Source organism: Belonocnema kinseyi, chromosome 6, assembly GCF_010883055.1.
Source record: "Belonocnema kinseyi isolate 2016_QV_RU_SX_M_011 chromosome 6, B_treatae_v1, whole genome shotgun sequence".
Taxonomy (NCBI): domain Eukaryota; kingdom Metazoa; phylum Arthropoda; class Insecta; order Hymenoptera; family Cynipidae; genus Belonocnema; species Belonocnema kinseyi.
This window is the reverse complement of record NC_046662.1, coordinates 15,777,421-15,799,652: the sequence shown is the minus strand read 5'-3', so window position 1 is coordinate 15,799,652 and position 22,232 is coordinate 15,777,421. Positions and strand designations below refer to the sequence as shown.

The 22,232-nt window shown below is 29.9% G+C and overlaps 2 protein-coding genes across 2 annotated transcripts in view; both read left to right on the top strand.

Moving 5' to 3' along the window:
- Positions 1-10,384, top strand: part of LOC117174928 — a 60,330-nt gene extending 49,946 nt beyond the window's left edge. The window contains exons 8-13 of the mRNA XM_033364384.1: positions 5,347-5,480; positions 5,670-5,856; positions 8,648-9,555; positions 9,716-9,782; positions 9,852-10,020; positions 10,201-10,384. Of these exons, the coding sequence (XP_033220275.1) occupies positions 5,347-5,480; positions 5,670-5,856; positions 8,648-9,555; positions 9,716-9,782; positions 9,852-10,020; positions 10,201-10,333 (1,598 nt within the window). The 3' untranslated portion in view covers positions 10,334-10,384. The remainder of the gene's footprint in view (positions 1-5,346; positions 5,481-5,669; positions 5,857-8,647; positions 9,556-9,715; positions 9,783-9,851; positions 10,021-10,200) is intronic.
- A 10,930-nt stretch (positions 10,385-21,314) lies between these two features.
- LOC117174934 overlaps positions 21,315-22,232 on the top strand; it is an 18,309-nt gene continuing 17,391 nt past the window's right edge. Inside the window, exon 1 of the mRNA XM_033364393.1 lies at positions 21,315-21,419. The gene's annotated coding sequence lies outside the window, so the exon portion shown is untranslated. The remainder of the gene's footprint in view (positions 21,420-22,232) is intronic.

Below are 22,232 nucleotides of genomic sequence, written 5' to 3'. Positions count from 1 at the left end.
AATTAAAATTCGAAAATTTTTTCTAAAGCCTCCAGGGGACTTCGTTTTCGCACGAAAAAATTTTATGTGCCCTTATTGCATCCGGACCCACAATTACATGCAAAGAGCTTTCAAAAACACTGTAATAAAAGTTCAATCGGATAATCCTAAAAGAAGATACTCTAACCTAAAATTTACATCTTTCCAACGAGGATTAAACGAGTTTTTAAATTTAATACACCGATCATGTATATATTAAATTTTTCAATTTTAATTGTGTAAACAGTTTAAAATATGAGTTACATATTGATTCATCTGTTTGTATTAGGTATTTTCACCTCTACTACCATCCAACTTCACTTCGTTGATTGCTGAGGTATCAAACATTAATTTTACTAAAACTATGTGCTAATGTGTTCTTGGTGGAATGCTATATACAGTACAAATATAAATGTAATGTGACAGAGTCGAAATTTTTTCAGGAAGCAGAAAATGTTCTTCTGTCGGTTCTGCTCGTACAATAGGTCATCTTTAACATTTCACATAGAACATCAACGATGCCACAGAAACATCGTCCCGCTTTGATTGTGGTTTTAAGAAATGCTTAAAATTTTCTAAAGTAGAAGCTCATTTACAAATACACTTAATGCGAATACATGGCGTTTTCTCTGCACAGCATGAAGGAAAAGTCACCCCTTCTACTGCAAATTTTGGAGGACAATACATTTGTACAGTGGACATTTACAAAAAAGAATTAGATTCTTATAAGCAACTTATAAAGAATTTGAAGAGAAACATTCATAATCGAGATGATATCAAATACTCGTATCTTCACTGTAATCGAAAATATACCACTTTACACTCTTTCCCCGATCACTTGTCAAAAAAGCACAAAAAATCTGTTTTAGTTCATTCTGACGTCACGTTTCAAACTAAAGCATCTGGAAGCTTTGATCTGGAATCTGAAAATTGTCAACATAATGAAAGGGAAGCGTTTAACGTTGATATTGATCAAGGTTTTCATACGAACCAAGAAAAAAAATGTGGAACGGTAGAGGCTAAGAATAATGAAATTGAGAATGAAAACGTTTTTCTTAGTAATATAGCTCAAGATTCTTAAAACCAGAACGCCATTTTTTTGCCAGCTTCTACTGTACAATATATTGTACTGGAATGTGTAATGTTCACTGTGAATCACAAGATATTCTAAAGGGAATATTAGAGCAAGAACTGATAGCAGAAGGTACTTTGCGTGATCGTGTCAAAAACATTTTAGCAGCAATCTTTGGCAATGATCCATTCATGGAAAGTACCAATAAATGAAAATCAAATTTTAAACGAAAAAAGTTTTATAAAACAATTTTCGATTTTGTGGAACCCGATTCACAATTACTTACTGACAAACATGGACAAAATGCTAAATATTTTCAATATGTGCCCATTTTAGAAACTGTAGAACATTTTTTTCGAGATAAGTCTGTCGAGGAAGAAATTTGGAAAGATCCTAAGCCTCGAGAGGACGGAGTTTTACGTGATTTCACTTATGGAAATGTCTACAAATAGAGTGCCTTCTTCAAAATTAATATTAACGGACTGAAAATAATTATTTATCAGGATGCTTTCGAAGCAGTAAATCCCATTGGTGCTGCGAAAAAGAAGCATAAGCTGATTATTCTTTTCATCTAAGGCTTGGTTACTTGCCTGATAACATGCGTTTTCACATAAATAACAGAAAACTTGTTGCATTATGTATAGAGAAATTTTTGTATGGCAAAAAAGTGTATAAAAGAATAGTATCTTATTTTGAAAAAACTAGAACAAGAAGGCATACGTGTGTCTGGCAAACTGGTCAAAGGTGCTGTTATTTTCATCGCTGGTAACGATCTTGGCAGTCACAACTTAGGAGGTTTCGTAGAGAACTTCAGTACTTCACGATATTTGCGTAGATACTGCCATGTAACAAGAGAAGACTTTTTTTTTCTGACGGTGGATATTTAAACAAGTTTAAACGAAGAACTCCAGAATCGTATAATGAATCTTTATGTAACATTGGTGGAAATAAGGATTCCGAGGGAGTTAAATTTAATTCGCTTTTTAACAACCTTGAACATTTTCATGTATGTGCACCTGGACTTCCTCCATGCTTGGGTCACGATTTACCTGAAGACGTTGTTGCATATAACGCAAAACTTCTCATAGATCAGCTAATTCAAGAGAGATGGCTTTCATTGCAACAGTTGAATAAACGGATCGATTCTTTTCAATACTCTTCAGAAGATAGGATAGCCAAGCCTACCACAATACCGACTAAAAGCGATCGACTTGCTGGTGGAGCTTGGCAAATTTTTAATTTCTTGAGACTTTTGCCTCTTCTAATTGCGGATACATTTCAAGATATCCACAACGAAGCATGGCTTTGTTTGCTTCTTCTCATTGAAATTGTGCAAATAATTTGTTCACCAGAAATTCATACATCTTGTGTATTATACCTAAACAGACTAATTTTCGAATACTGATCCGTGAGAATAAAATTATTTCCATCAGTTCGACTGCGTACAAAACATCACTACCTTTCACATTACACTTTTTTAATTTTTTAATTTGGGCCTCTAATCGAAGTTTGGACAATGCTATTCGAAAGTAAACAGTTTTTTCAAACGAACGATAAGGTATCTCCAAAATTTTATCAACTTGCCTAAGTCTTTGGCTGAAAAGCACGAGCTGTATCAAAGTTTCCTCCGATTAGGTGCAGACGTTAGAAATTACTGTGAAATTACTGAGACTAGTGTGTTTAACATTAATATCTATGTTGAAAAGATTCAATCGGCAATTAGGCGAGATAGTTTGTCAGAAAACGTTAAATAATGTGATGCTGTCAATATTAAAGGATACCATTTACAAAAAAGGATGCTTCTTGGTGTTTCGAAAAACCTCGTATCAAGATAACGCGTCACTGTTGGCAAGATATGCATCCTTCTTTGCGCTAATAAGGAAAACGTTTATGCGTTATTTGAAATAATTGACTCTTCTTTCGTTACTCTTGCATGCTAACTCGTCTTTACACAGAAAATCGTTGATCCTCCAAAGTACACCAAAATCGATGTTCAATTGAGTTGCACCAAATTTGAGCCACCTACATTCATTATGAGAATCTTCTGGAAAAGCATCATTTAGAGACTATTTTTCCTCATCCAGAGCAACGAGAAGTGTCGTCTACATACTGTCAGTCACCTGTCAAAATGATTTTGTCGGGCGTTATTTGGGTGAAATAGATGTTGATAAGCAGTTAAGATATAATAATAATGACCCAAATTTTAATTTTCTCCCATTGACCAGTGACTATTAGTGTCTAGAAATAAAAATTGTACTGGGCGTAGTATAATTTCCAAATCTTAGGTTAGTCAAAACCGACATGCCATTCAAATCACCAAAACCGGGAGGTGAAAATTAAGTCGTGACCGTCTGCATCCAAATTGATGTCTGTTCTTTCGAAGAAATTGCCTCTAGATTTTCTGTATTCAACAAAGTGAAGTTAGCTGGTGGTTGAAATGAAAATGCCTAATTGTACATGTAGACGGTCATGACTTTTTCTATACATGTCGACTTTAATTTAAATGTCGACGGGCATGACTAAACGAACATTTGGAAATTGCATTCGGAAGTTATAATTTTATTCTAAGTGATTAGTACGCACTGTTAAATGAAAGTAAGTTGAAAATTAGGTAAATATTATTTTAATTAGTTTTCTTATTAACAATTATTTAGTCTAATATCGCAAAGCGAATAGTTGCTTTGACAGGTGTTCAGGTGGCTGACAGCGCGGTTCAGCACTCTACAACTCTCGACATGAGCCAAAATTCAGTCTCCAAATGATATATTCCCCTAGATGCCCAGATGTACAACTACGTTCAGAGGAATAAATTTGAGACTGAAAATTCTCTCAAATGCTCATTGGGAGACCAATGGAATTTGAGCTGCAACAAATTTAACACCAGCGTTTTTCTGTGTAGTAAGTTTTGGGAATTTTTCAATATCTGTTAGTGTCCAATGTACACAGAAAATCGCCGATCCTCCATTGTACATCGAAATCGGTGTTCAAGTGAGTTGCAATAAATTTGAGCCACACAGGTTCATTCGGAGAATCTAGGGGAAAATCATCATTTAGACTCTGTTTTTTCTCATCCACATCAACGTGAAGTGTCGCCTACAAACTGTCAGTCACCTGTCAAGATGATTTTGTCGGATGTTATTTGGGTGAAGTAGATGTTGATAAGCAGGTAAGTTATAAGAATAATTACCTAACTTTTAATTTCCTTCCATTTACCAGTGACTTTTAGTGTCTTGGAAAAAAATTGTACTTGGCGTGATATAATATCCAAATCTTAGGTTAGTCAAAACCTACACGATATTCGAACCACCAAAGCCGGGATGTAAAAACTAATCCCTGAGCGTCTGAACCTTAATAGATGCCTGTTCGTTCGAAGAAATTTTCTCTATATTTTATGTATACAGAAAAGTGAAGTTAGCTGGTGGTTAAAGTGAAAATACCTAATTGTATATGCAGACGGTCACGACTTTTTCTACACATCCCGTCTTTAGTTTAAATATCGACGGCCATGACTTACCTAACATTTGGAAATAGCATTAGGAAGTTATCATTTTATTCTAAGTGAATAGTACACACTGTTAAATGAAAGAAAGTTAAAAATTAGGCAAACATTATTTCAATTAGTTTCCTTATCAACAATTATTTATTCTAATATCGCACTGCGAATAGTTGCTTAGACAGGTTTTCAGGTGCCTGACAGCGCGGTTCAGCACTTCACAACTCTCGGCATTGAGCCAAAATTCAGTCTCCAAATGATACTTTCCCCTAGTTGCCCAAATGTGCACCTACGTTCAGAGGAATACATTTGAGACTTGAAAATTGTTTCAAATGCTGATTGGGAGACCAATGAAATTTGAACTGCAACAAATTTAACACCAGAGTTTTTCTGTGTAGCTGGCAAGAATTTATATATTTCAATTCATTGAATACAATTTATACTCATTAGAATACACACAAAAGTTTCAAATGAAATCCATATTATTTTTACTTTTTCGATTTGATAATGAAATTTGAACATTTTTATTTTAATTATTGGTTTTAATTCTATAGCACCAATAAAACTGTTTTACTTTAAATAAAGTTTTGAAAGTATTATCTATGTTTTGAATCATATTTTTACGTACATAATTTAGTTTGAAAGAAGAAGAATATTTCTTTTCTTTCCCTTTTTTTTGATACTTTTACAGATGGAAAGAATGACTAGAAGAAATAACTAGTTTAAAACTAAATTCTTAATAAAAATATTTAATTTGTTTTAGGTTCGACAACGCCGCTTTTCAAATTTGGAATTGATGGTACGGAGAGGACAAACAAAATTATTAGAGGTGCTTCAGTAGTAGAATTAATTAACGTGGCCAATGAAAAGTTTTGTCTTCCTGAAGACAACTATAAGGTTTATTTCATTTTATAATTTACATGAATAGCATACTTTTTTTCATTCGCAAGTTTTTTTTATTTACTGTATGAAACTTACTTTTTTGCTAAAATTTTCCTTGTTTTCAGTTTTCAAAATGCAGATAATGCCAATAATTTCCCTTACTATCTTTCTTACGTTAAGAACAATCTTTCTCTTTTAAAACAGATATGCTTAGAGGAAGATAAGACTGAGGTGGATGATGACGATGTATTGTTAGAATACACACAGCAGTGCGAGCGCCATGCCAGACCTCCAATTTCTGTGCTTTTGAAGGCACAAAATTACCGTGATGATCAAGAAAACACAGAAAACGATCCCGATATTTTAAACGATAATATTCAAGAAAATTTAGGTATTTTTTCACTTTCAATGTATTCAATTACAATGGTGTAGTCGAGGCCTGGCGCCGCCAGGGCACTTTACTTGAAGGCCTGGTGGCGCGAAGCCACTTACTTGTTACACGGAAAAGAATTTCAGTCATGGGCCATCCATAAACTAGATCATCAATTTTGGGTTTTTTTCACGTCCCCCTTCCCCTGGAAGTAACGTACCCGTTGGCTAAAGACGGATTTCGAGTTTATAAATTCTTTTATATAATATTAATGTAAATAAAATATTGAATTCAATATGTAATGCTTTAAAAACCTAATATCTCAAGCGGAAATCTATTGCATTTTTAAAAAAATAGTTGAATTTCTAACCAATACAGATTTTTTTAGCCAACGAGATGAAGTTTCAAAAGAAAACGAAGATATTTCAAAAATCAATTAATTTTCAACTAAGTAGTTGCATCGACAACCGAATAAATCAATTTTCCAGTAAAAAATACAAGTTTCCCAAAAAATATTTAAAGATTTAACCAAATAGTAAAATTTTCAAACCAAAAATACAAATTTTTCGGAAGATAGATCAATTTAAAAAAAAAAGTTACTTTTAATGTTTTAGAACACAGTGGACTTTTGAATCGAAAAAGATTAATTCTTAACAAAGCAATAATTTTTGATAAAAAACACATTGAATTCTTAAAAAGATAGTTTAATTCTCAACAAAAAACTTGAACTTTCAACGAGTTTAAACCCAAACAGACGACATTTTAACAAAATATATGATTTCCCTGCCAAATCGTTGAATTTTCAACCAAAAGGTTAAATTTTTAACAAAAAAAATTATTATTTTTTACCCAAAAATACGATTTTTCAACAAAACACATAAATTTGTTACCAAATAGTTGAACTTTTAAATTATACAATATACAGGATGTTACGACAAAAAATGGAAAAGTTAAGTTTTCAGATATAAACGCAAATAAAAAATGTATGTATCAACAACAATAAAAAAATTCAACAAAATTGTTACATTTGTAACCACAAAGCTAAATTTTCGAACAAGAAGATTAATGTTCAATAAAAAAAAAAAAAAAACGGATTTCAAACTTATCCAATATACAGGAAAAAGTTTTAACCAAAGATGGAATGGATCAATTTTTAGATAATCCTCTATTAAATCCCTTGTAGAAACTAATAAAGATGGACAAAATGATATAAACCATATAGGTCCATATCGATTTTATAAAATTCATATATGGCTCTAAATGGTTCTATATATCCTTTTGGCCATATCTATAGGTTTCTATAAGACACTTAATGCAGAAAAAACAATAATTTAAAAAAATTTATTTTCAACAAAGTTGTTTAATTTTTAGCCAAAAATACGAATTTTTGAACAAAATACATGAATTTTCAAGCAAATTATTTAATTTTTTACCCAAAAGATGAATTATTTACAAAAAATTGAACTTTCAAGCCAAAAATATGATTTTTCAATCGAAAATTTAAATTTTTTAACTGAATAATTTAACTTTCTACCAAAATGTTGAATTTTCAAGTCAAACGAGATGAATTTTCTATAAAACAGTAGAATTTTTAACATAAAAGTTCATTTAAAAGCAAAAAGTGGAATTCTCAACTATAATTCTATATCCTTAATAAGAAAAAGAACTTTTTTTACAAAGTAGTTCAATGCATGATTTTTCAATCAAATAGTTAAATTTTTAACTGAAAAAATAAATTTTTGACAAAAAATGGAATAGTTTGAATTTCAGTTAAAAAATTGTTTTTCAACCAAACAAGAAACAAATTTTCGTAAAAATAGTTTACTTTTCAACCAAAGCGAAGTGAAAATGATCAAATTAGTGGAATCTTTTGTGCTGAGCAAAACATATTTGTGGGCTGGCACCCGAAAAAAGTAAAAATAAAAAAATAATAAATTTTGAAATCGGCTAGTATCTTCTGTTCCCTTTTTTGAATTGAAAATGCAAATTTTTGAAAATACCAAAAAGTTTCCCTGTTGTTTCGAAAATTATTTTAGAATTTTTTTAAAATGGCCAAAAAATATTATTTTTTGGATTGATAACTTTGCAAACATTTTTGAAAAAGTTGAATTTATCGAACCTGAAATTTCTTTAGCCTCAATTACACAAACATACTATAAATTTTTTTTTTCGAAAGAAAATTTTTTAGTGATGTTTCCAGCGTTCAAAAATGGTCAATTTTACGTTTTTTAAAAAAAGATTTTGACAACTTGCTTAGACTAGCAATTCGCTGAAAAAACGGGATACTATTGACAATTTCCAAAAAAAAAGTTTTCAATTAATAATTTATTATTCACTAGCAAAAACTGTACATCAAACAAATTTGCTACAATTTTCAAAGCAATCCGGAAATTTTTTTTCATTTTCAAAAATTTGAATTTTGAAATAAAAAAAAAGGGAACAGAATATATTAATCGATTTCAAAATTTATTAATTTTTTTATTTTTCCGGATGCCAACCCACAAATCTTTTTCGCTTAGCGCAAACGATTCGACTAATTTCATCATTTTCACTCCGCCCTATTGTTCAATAAAAAAATGAACTTTTACCTAAATATATAGTTAAATTTAATTACTGGATTTAAGTTTTAAATGTCATCTATGTTCGTAACGTTATATCCACTTATCCCCCCCCCTCCATTGTTTCCAAACTTAAATTTTACCCCCCCCCCCCACCTCAAATTTGTAACGTAGTTTATGAAAAGTACCATCAGGCATTTTTTCTTTTAGAACTTTTATACTTATATGAATACAATTTGATATTATTATTTTAGAGGAAATTGAAATCGCACAGCCCATAACAAGCGAGACTTCTCTTAACCTTCCTCTGCATTCCAAAATCGATTTGGACTATGTATGGAAGAGAGTTCCTGAACGGCTAATTACTGCTTGCCAAGCGGGCGAAGTTCCAGATCCGGGTGACAGGCGCACCATGATCCAAGTAATTGTTGATTACATGCTTGACGAATTAAAAGATTGTACCAGAGGCACAAGCGAAAGAATTGCTAAAAAGATTTGCGCCAAATATCCCATATCTTTTATGGATATTATTGAAGGCCAAATATTTGGTAAAGGCATGGAGAATTTGAGAATGCAGATTTATAATCGTGTAAATTTTGTAAAGAGCAGCAAGAAACGACGCAAAATAAGGCCAATCGATGACAGTGATGATGAAGACGAAACCGAAAACACCGGTTCTACAAACAAAAGATACCTCCTTGAAAATGAACACTTGCAAGAATTAAAAAGACTGGAGCTTCTTGAATTATTTAACAGAGTAAATGGTCACACAGCACCAGCCGTATCTAAATTGATGGAATTAACGTACCCAGCTCAAAGAAAATTAATAACCGAAGAAGACAGAAACTTAGCAACCTTTTTAACTGATTGGCCATTTCTAAAAGTTCCACAATTTTTTATGGAACATGCTTCGGTGCTGTTGGGAAAAAATGTTCAGAAATCTTGGGACGAATCCTTGGAAAACAAAGCAAAAGCAATTAGAAAATTTTTACAAATAAAGCAACACGCAGGAGTAAATCATGAAGAAATTTTACAGCTTTTAAAGACAGCCAAAGAAGCAGCTTTAGTTACAAAAAATAATATCCCAAAAAGTATTGTTGTCTTTCCGATGATTATTAAGCACTTCGGAGAAAACGCAGATTATTTATATAAAGTAATCAAGGTTAGTTATGTGTATTTATTTCTAAAGGTTTTAACGGAATTTTAAACTTAATACAAATAAAATAAACATGCTGGTTTTGTTCTTCAGTAAACAAAAAATGTTCATAAGTAAATAGATTTAACTTCGATCTTTAAAAAAAAAATTCTTGTATTTTTTTCAGGATGACATTGCAGATGAGGACACTGCAAAACACGCTGTGTCCTTCTACCCATCTCTAATAATACGAGGTACATTTAATTTTGACACATTAGAAATATTCTATAATTTGTTATTTTTCGCCGCCTGCTTTTTTATAGGTAAATCATTGTATGATGAGGACGCTACATGCACAGTTGTGCTAGAAAATAATACTTTGATGTTCTGTACATCTGTATTAGAAGGATTCTTGATCACGTTCATTTCTTATTATGTGTATGGATACAAGTATCCTAAGGAAATAGAATGTACTTTGGAATTTATACAGAGGTAAGATACAGATTCCTTATGTTCAAATTGGCCTCTTCCAAAATTAAGTTCAAAACAAACGGAAGCGCAGTCTTCGTTTTTGAAAAATAAGTCTATGACTATAAATTTTACCCAATTTAAAATATATACCCCTCTATATTTATTAGGCAATAAAATTTCTATTTCTTTAACTTGTTTCAGAATAATAATGAAGATCAGTCCACAAACGGGTGGAAAAAGAGGAGGGGCAAAAAGAAAAGCGAAAAGCTTTAATTCTACGGTCTTCAAATTCGCGGAGCAGCTAAACAAATTCACAAACTTGTTTTCATTATAGTTCCTAGATACACATATATAATTATTTGAAGCAAATAAATTAGGTGAAAAATTAATGTTTGGTATCATTTTAAAACTAGACCCAAAAATACCTAAATGACTTTTTTGCAATTAACTATATGAAGAGAGAATTTTTAGTATAAATTCTATAACTAAAAAATCTGTCATGTAGTTAATTGCAAAAAAGTTATTGCACTGTTAGGAATTGCTGTATTAAGTTTAATGCACATGCATTGGAAGTTTTTTCAGATACGTATATTAAATTTAAGATAACACCAAATTTGAAAGTTCAAACACACATCTGAAGTTTAATACGCATGTGTATTAAATTTAATACAGATGTATATTGAATTTAATACACATGTGTATTAAATTTCAGATGTTTGTTTGAACTTTCAAATTTGGTGTTATCTTAAATTTAAATACCTTTTTTTTGTAACAGGTTGCGGAAAATGTGTCTGAAAATATAGACTCATTATTTTTAATGTCTGTAATTAAACAGGATGGTGATTGTGCGGATACCTTTAACACAACAGAGCAAAAAATTGCAAAATAAATGAGTTTTCAAATAAAATTATGAATCTTGAACTGGAATAGTGGAATTTTAAACCAAACAGATGAATTTTCAATTAAAATTATGAATATTCAACTAAAATAATTTAATTTTTAATCAAAAAGATTAATTTTTAAACAATAAGATTAATTTTCAAACAAAAAGATTTTCTACCCACAAATACAATTTTTCAACAAAATAGATGAATCTTAACGAAATAGTTGAATTTTCACCCAAAAGAGACAAATTTTCAACTAAAACAATGAATCTTTAATTGAAACAGTTGAACTTTCTACAACAAAAATTTTACTCAAAAGAATAAACTGTCGACCAGAACTTAAATAATTAGGTTTTGAGTTAAGAAAATCAATATTAAATCAAAAAAGACGAATTTTCACTAAAAAATATCATAATTCACCCAAAAAATAAATAAAATTAATTGTAAGTCAAGAGATTAATGTTCAACCAAAAAAAAAAAAAGAATTTTCAACTAAAAATATGAAATAATCAACTGAAGTCGTATTTTCAGTTAAAAAAACTCATTTTCAACAAAAAAAAGAAACTAATTTTCAATAATATAGTTAAATTTTCGGCCAAACATTACTTTTCATAAAAAAAACAGCAAATTTTCAATAAAATAGTTTATTTTTCAACCAAAGAAATGAAAATTTAATTAAAATGCTGAATCTTCAATTAAAAAAAAAAAATTTAACAAAAGAGGTTATTTTTCAACCAAGTAAATTTATTTCTAAACTAAAACTGATGAATTATTAAACTAATATACGTGAATTCTTAAACAAAAAAGAATTTTTAAACAAGGAGATTAACTTTCAAAGAAAAAAATTATTTTCTACAAAAAAAGTAGATTTGATACCTAAATACGTGCATTTTCAACGAAATAAATGAATTTTTATTTTTAAAAAAGACAAATATACATTCATATTGCTCAATTTTAAACTAATAAGGGTTAATTTTCAACTCAAAGTGCAAAGATTAAATTTTCAGTTGAAAAAATTAACTTTCAACCAAACTGATAAATTTTTAACTAAAATAATGAATCTTTAACTGGAATAGCTGAATTTATATACCAAATAATAAATAACTACCAAATACCTACCAAAAAGATGAATTTTCAACCGATAAGATTAAGTTTCTATAAGAAAAGAACTTTCCACAAATTGCCTGAATTTAAAAAAAAATGTTTATTAAATTAAAAAAAAAAACAGTTGAATTTTAAGCCAAAAAAGATCAAATTTCAAACGAAAATACAATAGCTAAATTTTCCGACAAAAATGCAATTCTTAACCAAAAAAAAATTGGATTTTCAGAAATTTTTAGTACAAAACTATTTTTCATCCAAAGAAAAAACAAGTTTTCAATCAAACAACTCATTTTTCATCAAATAAATGAATTTTTAATTAAAATGATAATTCTTCAATAAAAAATATAATTTTCAACAAAGGAGTTTATTCTTTAACCAAGTAAATTTACTTCGAACTTAAAAGATGAATTTGTAACTAAAACTATGAACATTTAACTAAAATTCTTAAATATCCAATAACAAAATAATTTTTAAACAAGGAGATTAAACTTTTAAAAAATTACTTTCTACCAAAAAAGTCGATTTTTTAACAAAATACGTACATTTTGAAGGGAATAAATGAATTTTTAATTTCAAAAGACAAATTGACATCCAAATTATTCAATTTTTAACAAGAACAGGTCAATTTTCCACCCAAAACAGTTAAATTTTCTACTGGAATAGTTAAATTTTCAAGCAAAAAAGGTACATTTCTAAAGACAAATGTAAAATAATTTATATTATAATTCAAAACAAAAAGTAAAATTTACTGCGGAACTTTATAGTGAATCAGTAGACTGCGTTTTAGAGCAAACAGATTTTCCGAAGCTTTTCTTACAAATGGAATTCTGAATTACTTCCTTTTTAATGCTCGAGAATATTACTATAATTATATTTTGTGATAATCAATTATATATTTTTATATTTTTTGTATCATATATCATATCTATATATCGTGCGCATATTTTACATATCTCATTCAAATAAGATAAATAGTTCTAAATTACACCACATTTAAGTCCTTATGCAAAATTCTGTATTTCTTTAAATTTCCCGCCAAGATTTGGCCGATCCAGATGTTGAATCTTCAAACAAAAAAAATTAATTTTCAAGCAATCATTTCATCTTTTATCCAAGTGGTTGAACTTTCAAACCAGAAATTCTTCACGACAAATGCAAAAGTTTATATTCAATTAAGAAGGTTTTTTATTTTAAATAAAAAACAGTTAAATTCAACCAAAGATGTGAATTTTCAACAAAATAGTTGAATCCTCAACCAAAACCGATAATTTTTAAATCCGTATATTTGAATCAGTCAAATGTTTTACCAATTTCAATCAGGCACTGAATTCTAGTAAGTTTGACTGATTTATCATTAAAAAATATCTGATTCATAGCTAGAATTCAGTCACTAATTATTACTAAAAAATGTTACTGCTTAAAATTTATAGCCAATAAAACTGTTGCATTTTTTACCAACAAAAATTAAATTTTTACCAAAAGTGATGAATTTTCAAACGAAAAGACCAATTTTAAATTAAAAATAGTTCAATTTTCAGCCAAAAAAAAAGATTAATCAGTAAAAAATACCATCGAATTCATAACTATAATTCAATCACTACTTGATATACGTAAAATTTTTAACTGATTCAAATTTATAGAGAACCAAACAATTGCATTTGTAATTAAAAAAGCTTAAATTTCTACAGAAAATGTTAAATTTTCAAACCAAAAAGATGAATATTGAACATAGGTTGAATTTTTAGACAAGAAATAAACAAAATTTTGAGGAAAACGTTTAAATTTCAAGTCAAAAAGACGAATTTTGTGTAAAACTTATGGAAAATAAGAATTTTCAACTAAAAATGTTAATATTTAACCGACTAGTTGAAATGTCAACCAAATAGAATAATTTTCTACCAAAAATATTACATTTTCATAAAAAAAGTTGAATTTTGAACTAGAAAAAATCAATTTTCAACAAAAAATGGAATAGCTGCATTATCAGTTTAAAAATATTAAATTGTGTTACTAGTGCGCGAAGTAGGTGATTCAAGACGGGGAGTTCCCGGAACGCCAAAGAAAGTAGCATTGAATTTTCTGCCCGAAAAATCAAAGCGACAGTACACGGCAACATATAAACAATTCAAAAAATGGCGACAAACGAAAAAAACGAGTTCATTCTCGGAAGAAGTTCTCATGCTTTACTTCAATGAAGTCTCTAAAGATATGAAGCCATCGACTCTGTGGGCCCGTTACTCGATGCTAAGAGCTACAATCAAAGCAAACGATAACATCGATATCAGCACGTATGGAAAGTTGCAAGCTTTTCTAAAAAAAAGTTCTTCGGGGCACAAACCAAAAAAATCAAAAGTTTTCACAGCAGATGAGGTGACCAAATTTTGCAATGAAGCTCCAGATAACAAATATCTTGCAATGAAGGTGAATATAATTTCTTTCAATACCTGATGATAGTATAAAAAGAAATATTGCAAAAGTCTCATAATTAACCGAGTAGTTCGAATTTGAGCCTAAAAAATAAATTTTCTAGTTAAAAAGACAAATTTCCAACAAAGTAGATAAACGTTGAAATGAAAATATGTATTTATAAAAAAAGAAAACATGGTTGACTTTCGAGTTAGAAACAAGTTTAAAAAAAAAAACCATTTCCAACAAAATAATTAAATTTTCAACCAAAGGAATAAATTTTCCACTAAAATCATGAAGTTTGAACTATGAGAAAACTTTTCTGCCGAAACAGACGAATCGTCAATAAATATAAAAATTTTCAACCAAGAAAATGAATTCTTAATCAAGCAGTTGAAACTTCAACCAAAAAAGTGTATTTTCTACTCAAAAAGACGAATTTCCAACAAAATAGAAAAACTTCCAAATAAAAAAGATATATTCACATCCAAAAATATCATAGTTAAATTTTCAATTAAAACTAATAAAAAAATCATTTCCAAGAAAATAATTTAATTTTCAACCAAATAAATTAATTTTCCAATAAAACTATGAAGTTTCAAGTAATGAAATTACTTTTTTACTGAAAAAAGACGAATTGTCTACAAAATATCAATATTTTCAACCGACAAAATAAATTTGTAATGAAGCACTTAAAACTTTAAACAAAAAAGTGAATATTCTACTCAAAAAGACCCAACAAAATAGAAAAATTTCTAAATAAAAAAAGATAGATTCGCATCCAAACATATAATAGTTAAATTTTTAATTTAAAAATTAAAAAGAAAACCCATTTCCAACAAAATAATTTAATTGTCAACCAAATAAATGAATTTTCCATTAAAATTATTAAGTTTCAACTAATGAGTCCACGAAAAAATTGTCCAAAAAATATTAAAATTTTCAACTGAAAAAATTAATTTTTAATCAAGCAGTTAAAACTTTACCCAAAAAAGTGATTTTTCCACTCTAAAAGACAAATTTCCAACAAAATAGAAAAACTTCCTAATGAAAAAGATATTTATATCCAAATATATCATAGTTAAATTAGGTCCCGAAAGCTGGAATTACATCATTGCCATATCGACGTGGGCACTATGCCATAATAAAAAAATAATAAAAAAATCCGGGCACTTTTTTTTACCCAAAACGCGTAGTAATGCTGGCTTCAGGTGACTCTGGTATGTGAAACTCGGAAACTATTAGTGATATCAAATTCTCCTTTGGACAGAAATTTAGAGCTAATCAAGTGCTAATATATTCTGAAAACCCCAAATTTTATGCCCGGTATTTATGATCAAAAACATGTAGTAATGGTGGGTTCGGATTACTGGTATATAAAACTCGGGAACTATTCATGATAACAAAATCTCCTTTATAACAAGTTCACCCGAAGCCAGCATTACTACACGTTCTTGGTTAAAAAAGAGTGCCCGGATTTTTCGCATAGCACAAATCCAGATCACTTAGCACTAAATTCTTGCGCAAAGGAGAATTTGCTATGACTAATAGTTTCCGAGTTTCGCATACCAGAGTCACCTGAAGCCAGCATTACTACACGTTATTGGTAAAAAAAAGTGCCCGGATTTTTTGCGTAGCACAACTCCAGAACACTTAATTAGCACCAAATTCCTGCATAAAGGAGAACATGTTATCATGAGTAGTTGTTGAGTTTCATATACCAGTAATCTGAAGCCACCATTACTACATGTTTTTGATCAAAATTACCGGGCAAAAATTTTGTTTTTGCAGAATATATTAGCACTTGATTAGCACTAAATTCCTGTGCAAAGAAGCATTTCATACCACTAATAGTTTCCGAGTTTCGCATACCAGAGTCACCTGAAGCCAGCATTACTACACATTTTTGGTAAAAAAAAAGTGCCCGGATTTTTCGCATAGCACAAATCCAAAGCACTTAATTAGCACTAAATTCCTGCGCAAAGGAGAATTTTATACCACTAATAGCTTCCGGATAGCTTCGCATACCGGAGTTGTGGCTTTAGCTGAAGCTAGCATTACTACATGTTTTTGACAAAAATTAACTGGCACAAAATTTTTGTTCTGCAGCATAAATTAGCACTAATAAAGCACTAAATTATGGTATAGTGCCCACATCGATATGACAATGTTGTAATTCCAGCTTCCGGGACCTAGTAAAATTTTCAGTTACAAAAATTTCAACAAAAAAAACCCCATTTCCAATAAAACAATTTATTTTGCAACCAATGAAATGAGTTTTCCACTAAAATTATGAAGTTTCAACTGACGAGATTACTTTTCTACCGATAAAGACGAATTGTCAAAAACCATTAAATTTTTCCACCAAAAAAAAAAATTGTTAATCAAGCAATTGAAACTTCAACCAAAAAAGTGAATTTTCTACTAAAAAAGATAAATTTTCAACAAGATAGAAATATTTCAAGATAAAAAAGTTATGTTTACATCCAAACATATCATAGTTAAATTTTGAGTAGAAAAAATGTCAGAAAAAAACCATTTCAAAGAAAATAATTTAATTTTCAACCAAACATAAGAATTTTCTACTAAAATTATGAAGTTTCAATTAATGAGATTACTTTTGTACCAAAAAAGACGAACTGTCAAAAATATTAAATTTTCCTACAAAAAAAAAAAAAAAAAATTGAATGAGAAATTGAAACTTCAACCAAAAAAATGAATTTTGTACTTAAAAAGACAAATTTCCAACAAAATAGAAAATCTTTCAAATAAAAAAGATATATTTACATCCAGACATATCATATAGTTATATTTTCAGTTTAAAAAAATAAATTAAAAAAAAAACACATTTCAAATTCAATAATTTAATTTTTAATCAAAGATATGAATTTGTCACTAAAATGATAAATTCCAACTAATGAGATTACTTTTCTACCGAAAAAGACGAACTGTCACCAAAATATCGACCGCAGATCAGTGCCATCGCATTCGAAATCGTGCATATATTTTTTGAAATTTTCAGTGAATAAATAAATGGATGGATAATAATAAGTTGAAATAAATAAATATAAATGATATATGAACATATTTCTCCAGGTGGCTTTGATTGTTGGAGTTACTGGCGCATGCAGAAGAGAAGAACTGTGCCAAGTGACAAAAAGTGACATCGAAGATCACAATACCATGCTACTCATCAATATTCCAAAAACGAAAAGTGGGGCCCAACGGTCATTCACAGTTGTTGGGGAATTTTACAATGTCTGCAAGAGGTACATAGAACTTCGACCAAAAGATACAAAAACCGATCGTTTTTTTTTGAATCTGCAAAACGGCAAGTGTACCGAACAGCCCATTGGAATCAACAACTTCGGTGGTATGCCAAAGCAAATCGCCATGTTTTTGAATTTGCCAGAACCAGAACTTTTTACTGGTCACAGTTTCCGCAGAACTTCTGCAAAACTGCTTATTGATGCTGGAGCTGATTTTACAGCACTTAAATTAAAAAGCGGGCAAATAATGAGCTCAGCTTTTCTTAATCCATCAACTTCTACCAGAAAAAGTAAATCCTCAAAACCAGCAATGAAATGTTTAAAAAAGACGGAAGAGGAGGCTGTTCAGCCTTCAACATCGAAAGTCTGCGATTCTGTTGGTGATCAAGAATCAAACGGAAATGCCTCTTTTCAATTCATAAACTACAGTTTTTGAATTGAAAAGAGGCATTTCCACATATATTCTGTAAAGGTATTTGCATTACAATCATTATATTATGTATTTTAAAGAAATAACACATACGAAATTGAAAAGTTGCTATTTTATTATATATGAAGAAGAAAACTGTTTAATTATATTGTATATAAGAGGAAAATACTAAAATTCTTCAAATTCACCTTGCCTCTCTTATCCTTACTTTCAAATAAATATTGTGTTTCCTCTTTTTTTACATTCTCATTATTTACGATTGAGAAAGTATTAGAATTCTCGGAAATTTGACACCTCAGTTTTTAAACGGATCTCCACGTTTCGAGACCCCCTGAATCCGAAAATCAAGTTTTTGCGATGGCGTCTGTCTGTATGTCCGGCCGTCCGTCCGTGAACACGATAACTCTCGAAAAAATGAATGGATCAAGTCAATCTTTGGCACACTTTTTTTAGGTCCTAAACCAAAGGACGAGTTCGTTAATCAGCCCTTTTGGACAAAAATTCAAAAAGTGAAGTGAAAGCCCTACAAGATTGTCATAACAATTTTTTGGATTTTCTTGGAAAATCGGAAATTCAGAGTGACGCCGAAGTTCGCCTATTTTTTGGACCTCCCTAGCGACCTGGTGAAAAAATATAAAAATATGTTACAGTTATTAAATTACTCGCCATTGAAAATCGAAATGAGCATCGCTTTTCATTTCTTGAAAATTTCAAAAAATTATCCCTATTTAAGGGTTGAGAAGACCCTAAAAAATTAAAAAATAGAAAATACCACTAATTATAAAATCATTTTTCATATTAACCCTTTATTAATCAAGAAAATGCGTGATTTTACTTTTGAAAGGTTTATTTTATAGAGAAAAATACAATGAAAAATGGTTTTGTATATTTAGTGGTATTTCCTATTTTTTAATTTTTTGGGGTCTTCTCAACTGTAAATAGGGGTAATTTTTGGAAATTTGAAAAAACGAAGAGCGATGCTCACTTTGGTTTTTAATGAAGAATAATTTGATACCTGCAACATATTTTTATATTTCTTCACCAGGTCGCTAGCGAGGTTCAAAAATTAGGTCAAAAAACATCCTATTTTGGCGTCACTCTTTTGATTGCACACAAAATGTTGAAAAATAAAAAATTCCATTTTTTGGTCAAGAATACGAAAAAAGATGAAGTAACAAAAATGGTGACCCCAAAAAATATCTACAAATTCGTTAATAATCACTTCTTGATTGGACGCGTACTTTTTATTTTATTTGTAAAAAATAACATAAAAATTTTTTTAATCCAAGCGCGAAGCTCGAGGTGTAATTATGTCCGAGCGGGCAGATTTTTTTTAAAAATGATTTGAAAATTTTCAGATTACTAGATTCTGGGGATAATATGAATTTTTGTAGTAGGGTATTTTTCCTCTCAGGGGACAACCCCCGATACGATTTTTTAAGCAGAATAGTTCCATTATCAACCAAGAATATGAATTTTGAACTAAAATGCTAAATCTACAAAAAAATGTTTTTTTATCAAAGTAGATTTAGTTTTCACCAAGTACTTGAATTTTCAAACAAAAAAATATGAATTCTCAACAAAAAAATGTAATAGTTGACATTTCAACAAACAAACAAGTAAATACACAACGAAAAATTTAATAGTTATGAATATTTCTATCGAAAAATATTTTTATTTTAGATCAGAAATAATTAAATTCATCAAAAACCACAAATTTTCAACAAAATTTTTGAATTTTTAACAAATAAAAAAGAAAAGAATTTTCAACCAAAAGTATAATAATGCTTGATTTTCTTATTGGGTTCTATTACTTTAGTTCGGGTTTTAAGTGAAAAACGAGAAAAAGGTGAAAAGTAGAGAAATGATTTGAAGCCTGTGATAAAAAATACCAATTTTGATTTATTTGCAATAACTTCAAAAATAATAGTATAGAAGCCTGGAAATTGTGCTTGGAAAATAAGGTTAATTTTCCACGGCATAGTTTTTTTATTTCGAACTGCGAACTGTACTGTCCTTGTAATGGCCAAGAAATGACAGCGAATTTTTTTTAACGGGGATTTTACCAATTTTTGGGGAAAAATCTGTAAGTTTGATTTTAACAGTTTAAAAAAATAATTACTTGAATTGTTATATGTAACAATCATGATATCTTTTAGTTTAAAATGTTGGTTGATCAACTAAATATAAATTATAATAATTTTAAAAATTAAACTATACACAGTAATACAAGAATCTGAATTTCAGTAGGAAAAAGCGGTTGACTTTCCGATGTAACCAAAAGGATCATTCGCCAGATGGAAGTCAACTGATGATGATAACATGACTTTAAGTAACGCGCTTGGTTGAAAGTCAATTGCTTTATGTACGTAAAATGTACTTTATAGGTTAATCTAAGACAAAAAGATTGTTGACTTTCCGTCAACGCGTGCGTGTGAAATGAAACTTATAGGTTAATTTAAGTTGACTGATTGAAATCCGTTGACGAAAAAATTATCATGAGCTCAGTGTTGATCGCTACTATTCAGCGCTATCGACGCCATATTGACTACTCTCAGCTGCTCTCTTGGCTCCTCTTCTAAAATCGCCGAAATCCGTTTAAGTGTTTGCGCATCATCGCATCGCATTTCGCGCACGCCTTTCTGCCAGCACAAATTGAATTTCAGAACACGCGAATGAAAATCATCCCAAAATCAACATACCTGGCAGTTAATTATCATATTACTCGTATATCAGATATGAGACACTGCACTCGAGTTCCATTTCTGCTTGAAATTAAGTGACTTACTTAATTTAATGCAAAAATGAAATTCATCTACGTTTAAAATTCATCATCTTGTATTACTGTGTACATTAAGGATTAAGAAGTGAATAATACAAAAATAGATTTTACCAGACGATTCGGAATCAGTTCAAAATGTAATAATTTTCAGATTTTAACGTTAAAAATTAAATCGAATCAATGAAAAAGTCTTATTACAGTATAGTCAAAGATTTACAGGATCCCTAGTAGCACGATATCAGATGTGCGCATGCGTAAATCATTGGCATATATACATGCATACATTCAGACACACATACATACATAAAATACATACATACATACATAAAATACATACATACATACCTTCGTATATATATATATATCTTTGCCTCTACTAAAAAAGATCGTAGTGCGCTTAATTTCGGGGAATCCCACTTTTCTTTGTTTCTTTCGTTGTATTTGATAATCACTGCCATGTTTGCCACGTATTTGCGCATTAGAGTATCGTACATCGCGTCGCGGAATTGAATACGGCAATTGTCTCACAATCCTGATAATATTTGGTAAGAACGTGTGCCGATAGCGCCTTGGGATTCGAGAACCGTAATTGTTATTTTTTAGTCTGAAAATTCGCAATATTTGATTTCATTTAAAAAATTCTCAAAATATTCATAAGCAAACCCTGCAGGTTGGAACGAATTAAGTTTATAGTGTCTCTATTTAAAAAAATGTTATTTAAGGTCGAAAAGAAATCTACTTTTACAAACATATTTTTCAAATTGAATAATATGAACTACACTAGAAGAAATGAATTGCTGGTACAGTGGTACATTCATATTGCGCGTTAGATCAGCCATCGACATGTGTATTTCAGGCATAACAGATTGCTGATTTAACCCGAAATATAATTGTATTAGCAATTCATTTCTTTCAGTGTATATACTTATTAAAATAATTTTAGACACTATATGTCATAATTTATTTTAAAATTTCATCCTGGTACTTTTTACAAAAATAAGGTTGCCATATAGGATATGTACATGTTTTAAAAGTTTAAAAAGTCGCCCAAATATGCTTATCAAAAATAAGTTGTGATATTATTAAGGGTATCTGAGCAAGATGCCATATATAAAATATTGGCATAATTTTTTTATGTACCAATTGTTACGTCTGGGCGTGGCATTCGACCTACCTTCATTTCTTTTTTATCATTTAGGATCCTAGAGAATGCAGAAAGATCCATTAATGAACGAAAGAGTGTGTGAGTTAATCTGTCTAATATTAGTCTTATGTAATGTCTGAATCTATGTGGGCCCACTTATTTTTTCTATACTATAAGACTGTCTAGGCTTAATTACTACTTAGTCAATATGTTT